General features: G+C 38.2%; 1 protein-coding gene across 1 annotated transcript; it reads right to left on the bottom strand.

Annotated features, from left to right (window-relative positions):
* Window positions 1-2,561: 2,561 nt before the first annotated feature.
* Window positions 2,562-19,708, bottom strand: LOC109936333 (stromal cell-derived factor 2-like). Its single transcript, XM_020534948.2, has 3 exons — window positions 19,415-19,708; window positions 18,483-18,679; window positions 2,562-4,242 (listed from the first exon to the last, which is right to left on the bottom strand). The coding sequence occupies exons 1-3, from the start codon at window positions 19,593-19,595 to the stop codon at window positions 3,952-3,954; spliced, it is 669 nt and encodes a 222-aa protein (XP_020390537.2). The 5' UTR covers window positions 19,596-19,708; the 3' UTR covers window positions 2,562-3,951.
* Between the last annotated feature and the right edge of the window lie 69 nt (window positions 19,709-19,777).

The following is a 19,777-nucleotide window of genomic DNA, read 5'->3' as shown; positions in this document are numbered from 1 at the left end:
TGGAGCTTATCAAGCTGTGGAAAGGAATCCTTTGATTCAGCTGCAGACTTAATTATTGCAAATATATCATCAGCATATCAGAAGAATGCAAGGCTAAGAGGTTAATAGTTATTCCATTGAAGAGGTGATTCTCAAAGTAATCAACAAAGATGTCAGCGAGAGCTGAACATAGAAGGGATCTCACGGCAACACCATCCATTTAGGCATGCATAGTTGAACTGAAACTGAACTCAACTGCACAAACTGCTACATTCGTGAGGTCGACAAGCACAGGTCAAGACACCAGTGGCACATCTAGATCACCACGATACAGAATAATAGAATCCCTACAGTGTGGAAGCAAGTCATTCGGCCCAGAGTCCACACTGACCCTCCAAAGAGCATCCCACCCAGATTTACCCCCTTACCCTATTCCTGTAACCCTGCATTTCCCACAGCTAATCAACTTAACCAACATTTCCCTAGACACACTGGACAATTTAGCATGGCCAATCAACCTAATCAGCACAACTTTTGACCGTGGGAGGAAACCTGAGCACCTGGGAAATCCCACCCAGACACAGGGAGAATGTGCAAACTCCATATAGACAATCACCCAAGAAAAGAATTAACCCTTGTCCCTGGCACTGAGGCAGCAGTGCTAACCACACAGCCACTGTACCACCCTAATGTAGTGGCATAGTTCAAATGACAATGAGTTCTTAGAGTGATACATTGGCAAATAAGCTGGAAATGTCAAAACAGCTCATTGACATGTCATTGCTCTCAAAATACAGATCTTGTATGGTCTACACCCAGGCATGGACACAGTGCATTGTAAGGATGAATTTCATCATATGTCACTAGGCATGATTCTACCCTTACAGGTCCAATAAGCACCTTTAACGTGGCTGTTCAGTCATGTAGATAAAACTTGGAATCATCATTGAACACAGTATATATTTCCGTCATGTACAGACTTCTTTTGTGTATGACTACTCCAGTCTCTTTGCTGGGTTTACATAAGTGTATCAGATTTGTCTTGAGATTACACAATGCTACCAGCCACGTGCATTGTAGATGCAAATCTGTCATTAGATGCTCCACAGTACACGAGAGATCTGCTAGATGTGCTCTCAGGGCATCCTTGTTGGGTGGTTTATGATGAGATTACAGGTAATGAAGGGATTTGAACTAAGTAGATATCTCTTCCCATTCAATAGGAAGACGAGGGCATGCCAAAACTGAAGACATGAGTGACACAAACTTGTTTTCAAAAAGAATATGCTTCAAAGAGATTTATTGTGTTTAGTAACATTCTCAAAGTGAAGCAGTTTCGTAGTACAATTAAGTTTCTAGTTTGGTTATGTTTCAAGCAGCTTTCATTTGTGGTATAGTTTTCTATAAAGGAGCACAAACAGATTGAATCAAAGATTACAAGGAATTTGCTCATTTCAAAGCAAGCATAGAATACAATATAGATCAGTAACCCTCCCACCAATTCTTCAATAAAGGAAGGAAGGAAAGAAAGGAGCTGGGGGGGGAAAAGAGAGAGAGAGCGAGCGAGCGAGCAAGAGGTGGGGAGAGAGAGAGAGAGAGAGAGCATGAGTAAATCAGCAAACTGTCTCCAAAAAAAAAAAAGTGGAAGCAACGGAATTGGTGAAAACTGTTCCTCCAACCACAGGTCACTTATCTCCCACGCTTGCTGCTGAAAGGCTCTATAGTCCTTCCAAAGTAACATAAGCCTAACATGTAAAAGGAACAAACCACTGCAAATAGAAACTGCCATATGCTGGCATTGAGGCACATCATTATTAGACTTCAATGGGTGCCAGTGAAGCCCCAGAGTCAGTGAAGAATGGTTAATTGCACAAATTCAAACGTTTGTTGGTGCTCATGCCAACTACAGTCTGCCAAGAACCATCACTTTCACAGCAGAGAAAAATTGGGGGTGGGGAATGTATGTACAACATATTGAATGTCAAGCCTTGATTTTGTTTTTTTTTGGGTCGGTGGTCATATGACTTGGGCAAACCTTTCAAATTTGAAACATAAACTGCTTGATACCAGACTGTAAACACCACAGCTATAAACCATTTAAATAAGGAAGTGATTTATTAAAAAGGGATAGAAAAAACACTAAAGATTCAGTTAATTGCATCATTCTAAAAAGATTAAGTACAACATTTTGATACTTAGTTTACATTTATTCTATCTAACCCATGTACAATACATACCAACTCCTGGGCATGTAATTTATGGTAACATTCACTCAGGAGCTAAATATTCCTAAATGAGAAAGGGACAAACATAGAAAGAAATTAAGGTTAAGGAAATGGATGAAGGAGAGAAAGAGTTTAGCATTCATTACAAATGCTCCATTATTGGCACATAAAAGAAACCAACTGTTCCAAGTTTCAGGATTGATATGTTTGTGGTGAAAAATGTTAGCTTTATGTCAGCTAAACACATATTTCAGCAGACCAATAGAACTGTTAAATGAGAAAGATTCACATCCCAAATCTAACAAATCCAATGAATAGAAGCTCCAAGATAAAATAAACAGTCACTTTTTACAAAACTTCAAACAAAGAAAATTTATTACATGTAAAATAATGAAAAATAGTTCAATTGATATCATGTGGCAAAAGTTTTACATTGAGGGCAGTTTGTTTCAGGACTGATCATATCATTGGGATTAGTGAATTAGTGATTACTTCATTAGTCATCACAATTGTCATTTGCCATTACAATTTTGCAACAGCAGAGTTTCAATAATTTCCCTCCTTTTCTAGTCCGAACAAATACGTCACAATAAAATTATGACAATAGTATTATATCACTCAATATGACCATATGTAAAATTGCAAAGATGCACAGATGTGTTAAAGAAGTAATGGCTTACTTCTAAATATGAATTCCAAAAACCAAGAAAAATTTATTTTATTTACAGGGTCTTACGTGTCAGGATTCTTGAAGAATGAAACAAAGAACATAGTAAATACTTCACTGAATATGGCCACTTTAGGATGTGGGTGGATTGAAAGAGGCTGCTAAAGGAAAGATGTCCTTTCAAATGATAGTTTTTTTAAGTGCCAAGCTAAGAGCCAAAAACAATTATGCTTGGTCTAGCAATTACAAAATTGAGGCTTTACTTTTTTTAAGACTGCCCCTTCCCATCCCACACACGGTTTCTTTATCTTTCGAAGGCTAATTGCAATCATGCATCTTCCCAGGCAAGGTGAATTTGATAACTGGCTTAAAGAAATGACTTCTCATTTAGTAAGGGTTTGGGTCATCAGTTTTCACATTTCAAACTTGAAATGAGATATCTTGACTTTTTTTAAAATTCCACTTATTTAGGTAAAGAATTGAAACCTTATTAAAATCAGCCAACCAAGAAAAGCAAGTTCATGATCTTCAAATTATAAAGCAAGACTAATTAATTACCAATTTTAATTTCAGTCATTCCACACTTCATTCAGTAACTCCACTTTGCCTTTATTAAATAATCTAAATTTCCTTTGCATTACCTCAGGACTCAAAATAAGTGATTGCCAATATAATTAATACTTATTTGGCACTGCTTTTTAGTGGTCCAATGTTATAGCCTTATTATCCTTCTGAATTGACTCCTAATTTTAAATACTCCATGGGTATCTTCCAGTCAAAGAACACACCAAATGCATCCTAAATTTTGTTTTTACATTTCAGTTATAAGTAAAAACGAAGGTAGTTCCATTCAACTTAAGTGTTTTAAAATGCTTCTGCTGCCATTCGGTGTTGAAAAATTGGACTTGCCAGGACAGCTTGTGCTCCTCTCAGGATTGTCTCAAAAATGTACTATCAAGATGCAACATTTTGCATGTCTAAGTCACAGTACATCTAATAGTGAAAACAGATTGAGATTCAGATTTTGTTCAGGGCCCAATTGTAAGTTAAACCACACAATATTGACAGCTTTTGTTTTACTTATAGTTCAATATGTGCTTCCATTCCAGCCCTTGACACTTCCACGGGTTTCATAAAGATTCCTTCCATCACCTTCCAAGAATTAAACTGGTTTGAATACTGCATGCCATGAACTTCAAGTTGGCCATTTATTGGTCGCCCATATTGTTCTCCTGTAATGGACAGCAGGACTTCTGTAGCAGTATGTTTAAACCTCACTGGATTTTTTCGTTCCCAGTATGTTCCACTACACATGACAGTCCAATCATCCAGGCTATCTCCTTCTCCATTCTCACCAAATGCACTCACCTCCTTTTTGAGGAAAAAAAATGAAAACAAAATTAATACAACTTCATTTGACCAAATTTAAACTTAATATTACAATATGAATCCACAAATTACAGTGCAGTATGACTAACACCATCCATTTCCCATACAATCCTTTATTTTTGTATTCAAAAGTAAGCAGAAATTAAGAAAGGCTCAATGTGGCTAGGACTGCTATTTGCAACTTGGTTAAATAAAAATAAAAAGAAATAACAGATAACATAACAAAATTGCACTAAACCAGCTGAAACAATCAACCTAAGTGGTAAAAGTCTTAAATTCAAAACAAACTGGAGATAGTAGTGGGAAAGAAAATCAAAAGGGAAATAGCAAAGATGGACTGTTAAGTCTTTAGTTTCACTACAATCTGGAGACAAGTAGAAAAGAAAACATGTCAAAGGATTTCAGATCATAAGTTAGCAATTTAGAAAAATTCCAACTTCTGTGAAACATCATGTAATGATACTGCACCTTCAGAATTTAGAGATCTATTTTGTAAAAATTGAAAATTTACGCAATAAACTTGATCAGCAGTATCTCAATGCTATGGATTTTGCAGTGAATATGACTTGTATGAATTCCATTATATGTCTCCTACTGCTACAACGCTTGTGAAATGCACTCGGTTGAATATTTACACTACCCCAAGTGTTACAAGACCATGCTTCTCAGTTCGTCAACTCACTGCCTTCCAAACACACACCCATCAACTTCACTTTGCAGTTATCATGATCCATTCCTAAATGTTGCTTTAGGTAGAAAAAGCCATTTTATGTTTCAGTGCAACCTGACTGAGTCTTTTTTGGATATTCGCTTTGTTGCTCTCTAGTGCCATAAATAACTTTACAAAATTACCATCGGGTTTTAACTTTTATATATGTTCTTAAAATCTTAAATAGGGAATATATTGAAATTATAGCATTTGCAGAAAATGCAAAAAAGGCTTTTATTTCAGTAATAATTTATTTGTTACACTTCTCTGGCTTGGCATTCTATGAGCCAATTTCCTTGTATTGAAGTTATGATTGGCCCAGAGCAAATATTATAACTCAATTGTTTTTCCACCTTATTAAGTTGGAGCAGTGTCTTAAATGCTCACTGTACACTATTCTTTGATTAATTATGCTATAAGTGAAAATTATCCCTGTGATGTTTTGCTCCATTGCAATGAGAGAGAACAGGACATTTAAATAAGGCATAAAACATAACCTATTAAATCTATTCCACTGATATAACACTTTTGTATAATACAATAAATAGAAGTGCCTGCGCACAGTCTACAGTAACTTCACTAAGGAGTCATTAATATGGACTTTAAGGTTCATTTCTTTATTTCAATGCATTAACAACAAAATAGAATTATGTTGACTATTAACACAGCCAGTCTGGGCCTCAGGAAAGCTGATCCCGACCTAAGTTTATGCACACAATATGAATACGGATATGATAGCATTTACAACCAAACACTTAACGTATAAGGTGCACAGCTGGATGAACACAGCAGGCCAAGCAGCATCAGAGGAGCAGGAAGGCTGATGTTTCAGGCCTAGACCCTTCTTCAGAAATGGGGGAGGGGAAGGGGTTTCTGAAATAAATAGGGAGAGAGAGGGGGAGGCGGAAAGAAGATGGATAGAGGAGAAGATAGGTGGAGAGGAAACAAACAGATCAAAGAGGCGGGGATGGAGCCTGTAAAGGTGAGTGTAGGTGGGGAGGTAGGGAGGGGATAGGTCAGTCCAGGGAGGACGGACAGGTCAAGGGGACGGGATGAGGTTAGTAGGTAGGAGATGGGTGTGGGGCTTGGGGTGGGAGGAAGGACAGGTTAGGGAGGCGGGGATGAGCTGGGTTGGTTTTGGGATGCGGTAGGGGGAAGGGAGATTATGAAGCTTGTGAAGTCCACATTGATACCATTGGGCTGCAGGGTTCCCAAGCGGAATATGAGTTGCTGTTCCTGCAACCTTTGGGTAGCATCGTTATGGCACTGCAGGAGGCCCAGGATGGACATGTCGTCTGAGGAACGGGAGGGGGAGTTGAAATGGTTCGCGACTGGGAGGTGCAGTTGTTTAATGCGAACAGAGCGCAGGTGTTCTGCAAAGTGGTCCCCAAGTATAAGTTGTATTCAAGGCTAAAAAGCATTTCAGACAGAAAATCCCAACCAAATGCTTAAGCAAATGCATTTAATTTAGTGTACAGCATCTTTACAGCAAAGTTGGAGCTATCTACAGCTGGTACACAGCAAAAGGTTTGTGAAGTGAAGATGTTTGCCAACCACCAGGCCTTATCCAACTGTACAAACATTGAAAGAAAGAGAGTCAATAGAATCAACCATATCCACACTCAATCTGTCGCTTAGGCCGGGTTCCCAGATAATGGATCATTAGTCCCACTGGGACAGTTCGTCAGTGTTCTTATTGGTTGTTCAGTTAGTTAGCTTGTCAGTGCACTGAGGTTTTCCTGGATTGTGTTCATAATGAAAGAGGTACTTTGAACAGGCTTTGTGACAAATGACAGGACATTTGGATCTGGGATCTGCTTACACATGCATGCGTAATTCTTAGCTCTGAGGGCACATCAGTCTTCAAACTACTGTGAAGAAAACAATTTGTCCTGCTGTCCTAGTAGGAAAATGTTTAGGAAGTTCTGTGATAGATATTCTAGCTAGGTGCATGACACACCACAGTTACCAATATTTGGAAATTCTGAAGGTAGAAAAAGGCCAAACAAGAAGTCAAATCGAGCCAATTCTAGGGAAATAAAGCTGTTAGAAATTCCTCCCCAGTGCAATTAAACAACATTCAAAATATCCTTTGCACCTAAGTTATTGCTTCCCTAGTTTTCAGAAGAACAGTAAGCACTTAAGCTCTGGAAAAGTTTGCATCTGTTTTTGCAGTTTCAAAGAGAGAATAACCTATATCTTTTAACGGCACAATTAACTAAAATCTAAACATAATGCTAGGGAACTTTTTAAAGATCTTTCCCCTTGTGTTGCCTCCCAATCAGGCGATTTCACATGATATATCATGTTCAGGAGGAACAGTTATGCATTAACTGTGCATTCAACTTCCCACCTCTCGATGAAGCAACAACTGACTTCTCTTTCCAAAAGCCCCCAATCAAAATGCCTAATGAAAGCATGCACGAAGAATTTTTTTCAACTGTTTCTCAGCTGTTCTGAAATTGTTCTGGCAGCACCTCGCACCCCACCCACCATCGTATCCAAAATCTTTTTTTTCCCAAAAGGCAGGTGCCCAATCACACAACAAAAAGAATTAATGAGGTAGAATGTGTTGATACACGTGAAAAAAAAATGATCAATGCAAAATTTGCAGAATACAAATTATGTTATTGCACACAGCAGCAATAAATAATAATTGACGTCATGGTACCTGTCAATCTCAGGCTCGGGCATAGGTCACAAGATTGATTGTCTTGGAAATTACAGTTGGAAACAATTTCAGAACAGCTGAGAAACAGTTGAATAATATTTCTTCATAAGTGCTTTCATTGGGCATTTTGTTAAAAACTAGGCCACTCTAGCATGCTTAAACCTCTAAGAGGAAGACAATGGGTCAAATGATGCAAAAAGCAGGGCATCTAACACATCTGATTTGAGTTAGTTAAGTTTGTTTTGTATTTCTTGATTGAAAAGTTGCTGAAAACATGAGCTGATATTGTCACAGCAAGAGAAACAAGGCACCTGAAGTAGCAGTGTATTTTAACTAATCAGATCAAAGAATTGTGAAATTAACAATTAATTGCAAAAACTGAGAAGAAAGAGTAAATTACAGTGGGTGAATTCAGTGCTAAGTTAGGTACTGAAACAGAAATGAGAAAAAAATTGGATTGACATGCATTTGTGTCATACTTTTTCAACACAATGAGATGGCTTGCAGCACTTAATAGCAAACAAAGTAGTTTTTGAAGTGTTTGATTGTAATAATGTTGAATGAGGCATGCTCAGTGAACTCCCACAATGTGATAATGGCTAGATCATTTTTTTAGTGATCTATATTGAGTAATTAATATTAACCAAGACAGAGGGATAAAGAAATTCAATTTACTGACAATCTGCCCACAAATAAATATTGATAAACAACTAGAGTCTATGGTTTATTGCCAAAAATCTCCTCATCCTGAAACTCAAGCAAGGGGAAACTAAAAAAAAATCAACTTTAAGTTGAGATGAAGGTAAAATACATGTATAAAATGGGGTTTCTGCACTTGCAGTAAAACAAAATCCAATAACCTTTCCACGTTGAGGAAATTGTCAATGGCTCTTATGCAAAATATTGTAGCAAGAGAGTCTCAATGATAGATGTCAAAAATAATGCTGCACATCATCTTGCTCCTGTTCTTGCTCCTGTTCTGCCTCATTTATTGTGCTGTAGCACTGAATGAGGCGCCAAGGAGTCCTTTGTCTCTAGAAATAAAAAGTCTGCAACTGACACCAGGAAACACAGCTCTCCTCAAACGAAGCAAGCAGAAAAGAAATGCTTAGGGAATTTGGTACTACTCAGCAAATTACTGTTATAGTTCTGACAGTGTTCAAAACTGCCAATCAATGATTACAATGGAAGAGATCAGGCAGGAGGTAACCAACTGTACAAATTGCAAAATGAAAGAGTTATGGAAAGGGGAAATAGTTTTGAAAATAACTTTGGAAAAGGATAAAACTCCACACAAAATCAGTAGAATTCCTTCTCTAAAGACATTAGTGAACCAAATGGGTTTTTAGGATAATTGATGACTATTCTCATTATCCCCATCAATCTGACTATCCTTTCATTCAAAATTGTATTAAGTTTAAATTCCATAAGCTGCCATGATGAGATGTGAACATGTCTCCAGGACATTAGCCTGGGCTTCTGGATTGCTGGCCAAGTATCACCACCACTATGACACAGTTGCCTTGAACTCCTGTAACCTTTAATTTGGTTACTACAATTATGTAATAGCATCGAAACAATTATTAAATAGGCAAGAAAGCTTAGTTCTGCTGAGAAAGCTCAGAACTGAGCTGTTCATCGTGCGATTTTATAACTACAAGGCCCAGCACGCACTCGTCCTGATACATTGAAAAATCTGTAAGCATATACCCCTAAACTCCAGATATACACAGCCATTTTCTATTAATTAGATAAAAGATTATCTGCAATCCTACATCAAGTGGGAGTAGAAAAATTGTCAAATGTCAGTATATTTTTTCCAGCTGACATCAGTCAGAGATGTCAAATCAGAATTTTGAACCAAAAACAAAAACTACGATCAATTGTCTCCTGTGCCTCAGGAACTTCAATTGCGCTGTGGCTTTTTGGAGCCTATTGTGCTGACAACACAGGTTTCCAAAAACACTTATTTTCAGTCAGTCAATGGAGAGGGGCAAACAAACAAACATCACAAATTATTGCTTTGGCTTGACACCCTGACATATCAACCCTACCATGGAAACCTTCTGTTGACCACCACTATGTAATCAATGATATTCACTATGTGCAATATTGGAAAATGAAAACAAAAAAAAAAGTGTACCTCTTAATGATGCATTTATTTTAGAATTAATGAAAAGTTCAAATTAATTGCACACCTAGGTATCAAGGTATGAGATTGTCACAATTTAGAGCTCTGGGAGCTCACGGTGACGAGTGAACTCTCACCAGCGAGGATTGAGGGTGAAGTAATTCCAAAAATAATTAAGTTCCTGGTAATGTAAATGCAAGGCAATTCATCATTGCTTCCAAAGCATTAGGTGAAAACTTTCCTCAAGGGTTCCATAGAAACATTTTTAAAATGTTAAGCAAAATGAAGAAAAAGAAACTTAGCACAAAACTTGTACCATTTTAACAATTCCTTCAAGGTCAAGGTATTGGTTTACAATAAATATTATTAATGAGCCAAGCATTTAATGTTTGTGATGCCAAGTATTTCCAGATGGAATTTCAATCTCTAGGTTCTCAGTTCTCAGTCCCAAAAATATTTCGACAAAATGAAGTTGGATAATATATGCATTTAAATAGTGCTACATCTTCACCTTTTGGATTGTGGAACACAAAAGTAAACAAGGAAGAAAATAAAAACAACTTGTATAACGTGTCAATGAATTACTTTTGAAATGTTGTCTTAAAGACAAAATGCAGCTAAATCCCCAAAACAATAAGGAAATTAATCAATTTTGGTGAAATTGGTTGAGGGATGATCAGTGAACAGGGCACCGAAAGAACTCTCCATTCTTCTTCAAAAGGTTTAACATGCGAGTTTTTTGAGGAAGTTACCAAAAAGGTTGAGGATGACAGAGCAGCAGACATTGTTTATTTGGATTTTCATAAAGCCTTTGACAAGGTTCTGCATGGTAGACTAATTAGTAAAATTACATCACATGGGATTCAGGGTGAGCTTACCAATTGAATACATAATTGGCTTAATGGCAGGAGACAGAGAGTAATGGTGGAGGGTTGCTTTTCAGACTGGAGGCCTGTGATCAGCAGTGTTCAACAGGGATCGGTTCTGTGTCCTCTTTTGTTTGACATTTATATATATTGTCATCCAAATCATTTATAAGGTATGGTCAGTAAGTTTGCAGATGACACCAAAATTGGTGGCATTGTAGACAGTGAAGAAGGTTTTCTAAGATTACAAAGGGATCTTGATCAAATGGATCAATGGGCTGAAAAATGAGAGTTCAATCTGGATATACGCGAGGTATTGCATTTTGGTACAACAAACAAGTGTAGGGCTTATGCAATTATATAATTAATATAGGGCCTTGGGCAGTGTTGTAGAACAGAGGGACCTAGGGGTGCAGGTACACAATTCTTTAAAGTTTGCATCACATATAGACAGGATGGTTAAAAAGGCATTTGGCATGCTTGCCTTTATTGCTCAGTCCCTTGAGCATAGGAGTTGGGGCATTATTTGAGGTTGTACGGGATATTGGCGAGGCCTCTTCTGGAGGCCAGATCTGGTCGCCCAGTTATAGGAAGGATATTATCAAGCTGGAGAGGGTTCAGAAGAGATTTACCAGAATGTTGCTGGGTATGGAAGGTTTGAGTTATAAGGAAAGGCTGGATAGGTTGGGACTTTTTTCACTGGAGGCTAGGTGATTGAGAGGTGACCTGATAGAAGTTTATAAAATAATAGAGCTATTGGTAGTTGTCTTTTTCCTAAGATAGGGAATTTAAAGATTAGGGGGGCACATTTTTAAGGAGAGGAGAGAGATCTAAAAAAGACACGAGGCAAATTTTTTTACCGAGGGTCATTCACGTGTGGAATGAACTTTCTAATGAAGTGGTCAATGCAGGTACAAGTACGTTTAAAAGACATTTGGATGGATATATGAATAGGAAATGTCTGGAGGGATATGGGCCAGGAGCAGGTAGGTGGGACTAGTTTAGTTTGGGGTTATGTTTGGTGTGGACCAGTTGGACCAAGAGGTCTGCTTCCGTGCTGTATGACTTTATGTCTCTTATGTTATATGAATGACAAAGCTGCAGTACTCGCTCATAATTGCAATGAAGTAGCCTACAATGTGTTCAGATGGGGTTTGAGCTCCATCATCTGAAACAGAAAAATGGTACCAATGAAAAGTTGTCATTTAGGTCTGCACAGGTTGCTTTGCAATAGATGTAAAATGGCAGATACAATTCAATCCCAAGAATTGGCAAGGGAAATTCAAATATAATTTCTAAGTATAAAAGGGATAGCAAGAGAACTTTATAATAAATAAAATATGAACTAACCAGGCAGCATTTCTCTACCTGACTTGTGTTTTGATCACTTTCAATAGAGAAGTAGCCAAGTCCATGCACCCAACATGTGTTATCATAGTTCTCAGTTGGGACAATAACATGTTAGGGGACCTGACAAAGTTAAATAAAAGACTATATCTTATCCCACAGTGCGCTGTGGAACTGAACAAATGCGAACTCACTCTTTCACACTATCAGTCTTATTGTAAAACAAAACACCTCAGAAAATGATGAACTATGATTGAATGAACTGCAACCAGGTTTGTAAGCAGCTAAATCAATAATTATTGGACACCTTCACTGGTACTGTGAAACACTGATTTGGAGGGAAGTTGTCACCTCTCAGCTAGGTTTTTAAATACAACCATACAAAAAGTAGCTCAGATTACGTGAAAACAGTGTGTTTACTCCCAAAATATATTCATGATGGATCAGATAAATAGTCAGTAGATTGGAAATAGATTGCAACATCTTCTAATTTCAGCATACTATATTAATATTACTCTTAAACTTTGAAACAGACTTGTGAAATTTACAAGAGATATCAAGACTGAAGATCTTTAGTGGGGTTTGCTGCTTTGTCTTCGTAAAACAAATCAGTACTACAGGAAATTTACCACTTATATTCCAAGATATCTCGTTTCTGTGATGAATGGTTTAGTATATTAGTTTTGATTTGGATTTCGAAATAGAGTCAAGTAAATGTGAGTCAACTCTGCCAAGGTGTTTCAAAGATCCAAAAGTCAATGTGAAACAGTAAACTAAATATATCATTCCAAAAAAGCATGTAACTCTAGTGGAGTGCCTAGTAGAACCCATGGGATAAAATGTTTACACTTTGGATTTATGACAGGTGGAGTTTGTTTTTGACTTCAGAACAGAATATTTTAGCTTTTAATTCAGAAGAATCAAGAGAGTTCCTTTCAAAAGAAGAAGAATCAAGTTAGTATTATGGAACCAGTTAGCTCACCAGAAGAGATGTCTAGACAATGGAGCTTCCAAACACTTTGGATACAAATCTTAAAGTTGTTACATTGAGAAAGTTTAGGCCACCAGAATAGTCAAAAGTTCATGTCAATTACTCAAAAAAATTCTCTAAGTTAAAGATAAAGAAACTGAGGAAGATCAGTTAACTAAAGATTTTTAAAGCTGATATACAAGTGATATTCATGGAGATTGAGTCGACTAAATGTTAGGAAACAGGTTAGTATTTTTTTCTGATGTTTTTAAGATTTTTCCAACCGTTTTCTACATATAGACATAAAAAAAACTTTTCTTTTTCCTTTCTTGTGTAATAAACTTATGCTCTGTTGTTAAAGAACATCTGCAGCCTTGAGTGACTATGTTTCCGTGACTAATCATGTTAACCAATTGAATATTTAAATATATGATCTATCAAATCATGTTTCATTCAGGGAGCTGACTTGCCCAGTGTAACTGGATCATAACATAACATTGGAGCTTAAAGAAAGCAGGACAGATAGCCCCTAACATTAGTTGCTTCTAAAAGTTAAATGTCCCTTTCAAGATACTATAAATTATAGATGGTTGGAAGCATTCAATGGTCTACTAATTATTCTAGATTAGTGGTTCAAAACTGATGCACATCAGATGCAGTTTTGTCAGGATATTTTGTGATATTCTGAAATATTTCAGGCAGATGGTGAATAAGTGCATATATGGTTAAATAATAAAACACAAAAGACCTGTTCATGGTCTTAGGCATCAAGTGTTTAATTCTGGCCTTGTACTACTTGCTATCAGGAATTAAATATTGAGAAAATAAAGGGCAGTGGTGAGCCAGACCAAAAAAAAAGGCTGAGTCATGAATTATACACACCCTCATTGGTAAAGGTATTCATCATGTCACACCTGACCTCAAGATATCCTATTAATATTTTAAGTAGATACTTAAGTTTTACATCACTAACATCTGTTTTATGTGGAGCAACAGTAGATCAAATGCCTGAGTAGCACTCTCTGCTCTTTAGGAACAAAACGTACTCCTTGTTTTCCAAGAGGCAGAATTTCAAATGTACAGAGAACCAAAATAAAATCAAAATCCCAAGAAATTCTTATTTATTTTCAATTAGTTCGGCAGGGGGAGATCACTGATCAATGCACATGTCCCTAAACTAGGCTTTTTTTTGGCACTGAAAAGCAAATCTGTTATCTTTATCATAGCAGCATTTTCATAAATATATTGCCTCAAATGGAAATTGTTGCCTTTAAGTTCCTTTAATCAAATATCACATGCAGATTTGTTTTCAGCTGGTTTGAGTTTGACCATAGTATTTAAATAATATTGACATACTGTATTACGGCAAAAGCACCTAGATGAATAAATGCAAGTTTACAGACATAAAAGGAGGAGCAACCCTTCAAGCCTGTTGCGCTGATCGTGGGCTGATCTCGGGCTGATCTCCAGTTCAACCCTATACTTAGCTTTGCTTCATACTTCTGGTCAACAAAAATCCAGCAATGTTTAAAACTAATGATTAATCTAGGAGTTGTCATTTGTGGTAGGGATTTCCAAATTTCAACTACCTTGCACATGTAAAAGTGCTTATTAGTTTCTCTCCTGAAAATTCTGACTCTAATTTTTAGATTATGCCCTTAGTCCTAGACTCCCCAACCAATGTCTTCTCTCTTTACCATATTTACTTTCCCTTTTGTCTTGAAAATTTTGATCAAGTTACTCCTAAACCAATTTTAAGTATTTTGTGCATTGGACATTAATTTGAACAATAGTCCATATCAACACCAAAACATACTATCAACTCAGAACAAAAATTTGATCCCGCTAACAGCACTTTTATCATTGTAATTTATAAAACAAGAACATTTTCATGGCTAAACGGTGCCCTCTCTTGAAAGTTTAGTGTATATTCTGAGAACCAAAATAAATGATTAACTCACAATTTATGTTGCTCACCAAAAGATTAAGAAATCCAATGGCAGTCTGTATGTCATTAACTCTGGAATTAAAATTAGTTCTAACTTTAACTAGAATTGTCTTTTAGATAGGTACTGTGACCCATCAAAATTATTTAAATATATAGTTCTATTCCCTCATTCTATATTGATTCATATGGCACATCAGCAGCATTATTAGGTAAGCTTTACATCAAATCTCTCAACCAGCTGTAAGACTATAATGCTGAGGGAATAAATGCCAATCTAAATACACATTCTTTTTTTGACTATCATATTATGAAATGTTGCATTGAAAGCCAAAGAAAGTACTGCAGACATTCACCCGACACAAAAGAAACCCGTAAAACCACAATATTACAATGTGTGTTCTATCTCCTGCACATGGACTGCAATGGCTCAAGAAGGCAGCTCTCCACCACGTTCTCAAGGGCAGCTACGGATGAGCAATAAATGCTGGTCCAGGCAGAGTTGCCCACGTCCACAAGTCAATTAAAAAAAATCAGAATTCATTTCTTCCTGATTTACAAGCAAAATATAACATTTTGACAGTGATGCCAGATGAGACAATAAGGAAATTTGGCCATTACTTCATACCTTAGCCTGTAATTAGTCCAAGAACACTGGAGGGAAGCCACCTTTAAGGACTTATAACTAAACCATCTAGATTCAGTGTCAAAAAGTAGCATATAAAGGGGTATAGAATAAACTCTCCAATTCTGACAAATCCAGAATTGCAATGATAACATTCAGGTGTCATAAAAATATCAAACCATAGATGTCTAGCCATGTTCTCTCAACCTTATCAGCGTCACTATGTCCAAGTCTGCCCTTCAGCGACATCTTGAGATCACCATTAATCTCATGATTATCAGGATCAACTATGTCAATACAATGATAACAGAAATGGGATAAGGGGAAGATATGCATTAATGACTGTGTCAGGTAGTGAGCCATACACACACACCCCAAATCCACACCCCCCACCCACCCTGCCCTCAATGTCTCAGCGCCATCCATAAGGTTCAAATCAGGAGAGTGATATAATAGAACTCCTGTAAAGAAAGCACCAGTGTTTCACATTAAACCTCCCAACTTGGCTGCAAGAATGTATGAGTCTAGGATCTATCCAATATTAATACATGCTGTTTCCTGTGAAAGTTTGATAAATCCACACCGATTTCAGCTGACCTTTGAGTTGGGACTTTACAAAGGTGGGATATTAAAGGCTCCTGAGCATAACACAAGCACAGCCACAAAACATTTTCAAAAAGTGCCACACAATCCAGGACACATCAATCTGCTGGCTTTCAGCCATGCCAATAAGATTACTGCTACACTACTGTCTCCTTCACTGAGGCAAGGTGCAGGGGTAAAACAACCTCTCCATGGGTTAAGAATATGAAACTTAAGGAGTTTGCAACTTAGTTCAAATAGTCCATTAAGAAACAATAATACCAGATCTTGGAAGCTTTGGAATACTTCAATGGAGAAGGTAGACAGTGCAATTATGGCACGGCTGTGAAAGATTTAGTTATAATTTGCATCTTAAAAACAAGTTGGTAAAATAAACTATATGTAGTAGGCAATTCCTCTCTGCTGAAGGAAAGAAAATTGTAAAAGCAGGATGCACTTTGTAAGGCTGGAGAAGGTTACTGAGATGAACATTCTTTAGAGGGAAAAAGATCCGTCATGCTGACTCAGCCCGGACTTCATAGGACTCCAAAACTCACAGCAAAGTTTGGCCATTTCCAAGGTCAGTTTAGAGTCAGTTGAATAAAAATCAGTAAATAGCACTAAACACAATGAAATTGGACAGACCATCTGACATCAACCTGATCAGAGATGCCAAAGGCACATCCAACCTGGTCAACCTTACAATCCTCCTTTCTAACGAATGGAGGCTTCTGCTAAAATTGGGAGAGCTGACCAACAGACTATTCAAGCAACAACTTGCCAAAGTCATACTCATTTAAAATACACTTTTCACCTCATGTCCCAGACTCTTTAACCGCTTCCCGCCCTCCCTCTATGTCCTGTGCTACTGGCAGGATGAACTACCAAATGTGGCAGCTCAGTCATCCTTGGAGTCCTGAACATGGATTCTGAAACCCATGGCACTATGTCAAAAGTGGGCTAGAAAACCTCCTACTGATTAGTACCTACTGTTTTCCATAACTGATGGATCAGTGCATTATCATGTTGGAAACCACCTGTAAGCAGCATCGATGGAGGCACATGCACCACAATGCAGTCTAGAAGGTTCATCACCAACGGTCATTGGGTGGTCTGACTGAACAGGGCAATTATCAAAGAATATAAATGACAGACTGGGCTTGTGATAGGCACTGAGACTCTATAAGACAAAAGGAAAAATTTTTTGGCCCAGCTGCAATCTATGCATCTAAGATGTATCTGTTCATAACCATATTGATAAGAGCAATGATTGGACATTTCTGATGAGATGAAAGCTCTCTGATACCACCCGGCATGGTATGTGGCACTAGCATCACAAGAACAGGATAAATTCAGAACAGATCTAGCATCTCATGGGCACCACTCTTGGAGCAGCAACACCTGAAATAAAAGAGAACTGAAGATGGGTTGGGCAATTTGCAAGGGTAGTCAATTTTTTTCTTTTAGAGGAGGTGGTTGCTGCCAGTGGACATGAAAGTGCAATGACAGCTTTTGATGACAGGAAAAGTTTAACAATGTCATTTAGAATCAGGACCAGGAGAGTAAGTTAGCTAGTCAATAATTCAGTAAAAATACGATGAAAGGAGCAAAAGATTATCCTGTAGAAAATGTAAGCTTAGACAATGAGAGAAGAAGGGAGAGACAGGGTTCAGGACTAAGTTAAGGGGGAGCCAAAAAGAACAGTTGAGAGTAAAAATAGAGGTGGATTCAGCCAAATGGATTGTTTCAACCCTCACACCAAAGATTTATGCTGAAGACGGCAACTCTGCAGCTGGCAGCATTATTAGCATGTTTAAATGCCACGTATTTTGTTTGTTATCAAGCTTGACAGTTCAGCCTCAATCTAAATAGGTAAAGAACTGGAACATGCATTTTGTAATCTGACAAATATTAGTCATTAAAGAATATATGATAAGCTATGCAGCCATTGCAACTATGAAACAATTATAGATGCAGAAACTCAAAAATATAAAATTATTTTGAAACACAACAAGCTACTGCAAAAATAAATCCATAAAATAATTTCATATAGTGTTGACAGGGTTGTTGCTCAAGCTAATTGTGTTTCTGATTGTAGAACGTACACTATCAATTTTGGGGACTTGTAAAAGTTAAACATGGCGAACATTGATAGCAAAAAAACAAAAACCAAGTTGCTGGAAAAGCTCAGCAGGTGTCCAGTGACCCTTCCTCAGAACCGGACCCGAAGCGTTAACTGTTTTCTCCTTCACAGATGCTGCCAGACCTGCTGAGCTTTTCCAGCAACTTTGTTTTTGTTTCTGATTCACAGCATCCGCAGTTCTTTTGGTTTTTATTGATAGCAAAAAACCTTGATTAACAATTCATTCGACTCACCTGGTTTCCTGATAATGGAGAGGTAAAGTGATGGCTGTGCAAATTACGCCCTGTGTTTATATGGGTCAAACGAATAGTCTCACCACATTTTATTGGATTTCCACGTTGGCACACAGTGTCACTTTTTCCACATACCCTCCAATAACTATTACTGTCATCTGCTTCAGTCACTCCAGTCACAGACTGCTGACCACTTCCTAGAATAGAATACTTTATAGGAATTACTTCAATATTGGTTTCAGAATTTCTCCAAGGCACAAAACTAGTATGGGCTTTGAAGACTGAAACAACATTTGAAACCCAGAGTCAAAAGTAGCAAAAGACTTTTACAAACAGCTGTATCAGAGCACACAGGCTCCTGTAGGTGGTGCAAGGAGCACACAAGCAACTTCACTAAGAAACAATGGATGCAGCTGCATTCAACTGGAATGACTGTCTATTTAGCCAGGACTCAGTGGCCTCAATCGGTTGAATGGCTTACTTGGTCTTCTCTGAATGGAGACATTTAAGAGATCCTTAGGGTAGATTAAATATCCTTCCTCTAGATCATGTTCCCATCCCCACCCCCTTTCCATTCCCTTCAGACCCCTTAGCTAACTCACCCCCTTCCGGCTCTGGACGCCTTTCCCACCCACCAACCCCATCCTCTTTCCCCTCCAGATCCCCTTCCAACCCCAATCCCCTCTGGAACCCTTTTCTACCACCAGCTCTCCCATCCCCGACCCCTCTCTCCATCCTCCTCTTCCACCCTACACCCCCTCCAGATACATTTTTCCAATTAGCACGCCTTCAGACTCCTTGCACCTATCCTCCTCCGGAAGCCTTTCTCATTCTACGACCTCTCCAGGCCCCAGGCCCCAGGCCCCAGGCCCCATTCCATCCTCCATCCTCCATCCCCCACCCGACCTTTACCCTGTCCCTATCCCCCTTACCTGAGCCATACTTCACGTCGTGTGAGTGTAACCTCACATTGTGTCGGGTGTTTAATAATTTTATAACCGAACCACAAGTGACGTAGCTCAAGTCAGATGTCTCCAGGAGGCCGCACACCCAAAAACTGGAAAAAATCCAGAGTCGCCAAAACAGCGAAACCGCCTTTGGCCCAAGGCTCATTTTCCCCTTCTACCAGCTCCCAACTGACAGCCAACGTCAACACCGACAAGGCACCAAGCGGCAAGTGGATCCTGAGCGTCAAATACCGCACTCCGATTACAGCGCCACTAGGAGGATCATCGCAATCAGTGTCGTTGGGAGGACCAGCTCAATCAGCGCCACCGGCAGTCTGGGAGGATCAT

Source organism: Rhincodon typus, chromosome 26, assembly GCF_021869965.1.
Source record: "Rhincodon typus isolate 14 chromosome 26, sRhiTyp1.1, whole genome shotgun sequence".
Classification (NCBI taxonomy): Eukaryota; Metazoa; Chordata; class Chondrichthyes; order Orectolobiformes; family Rhincodontidae; genus Rhincodon; species Rhincodon typus.
The sequence above is the reverse complement of the archived record's forward strand: the minus strand, read 5'-3'. Positions and strand labels throughout refer to the sequence as shown.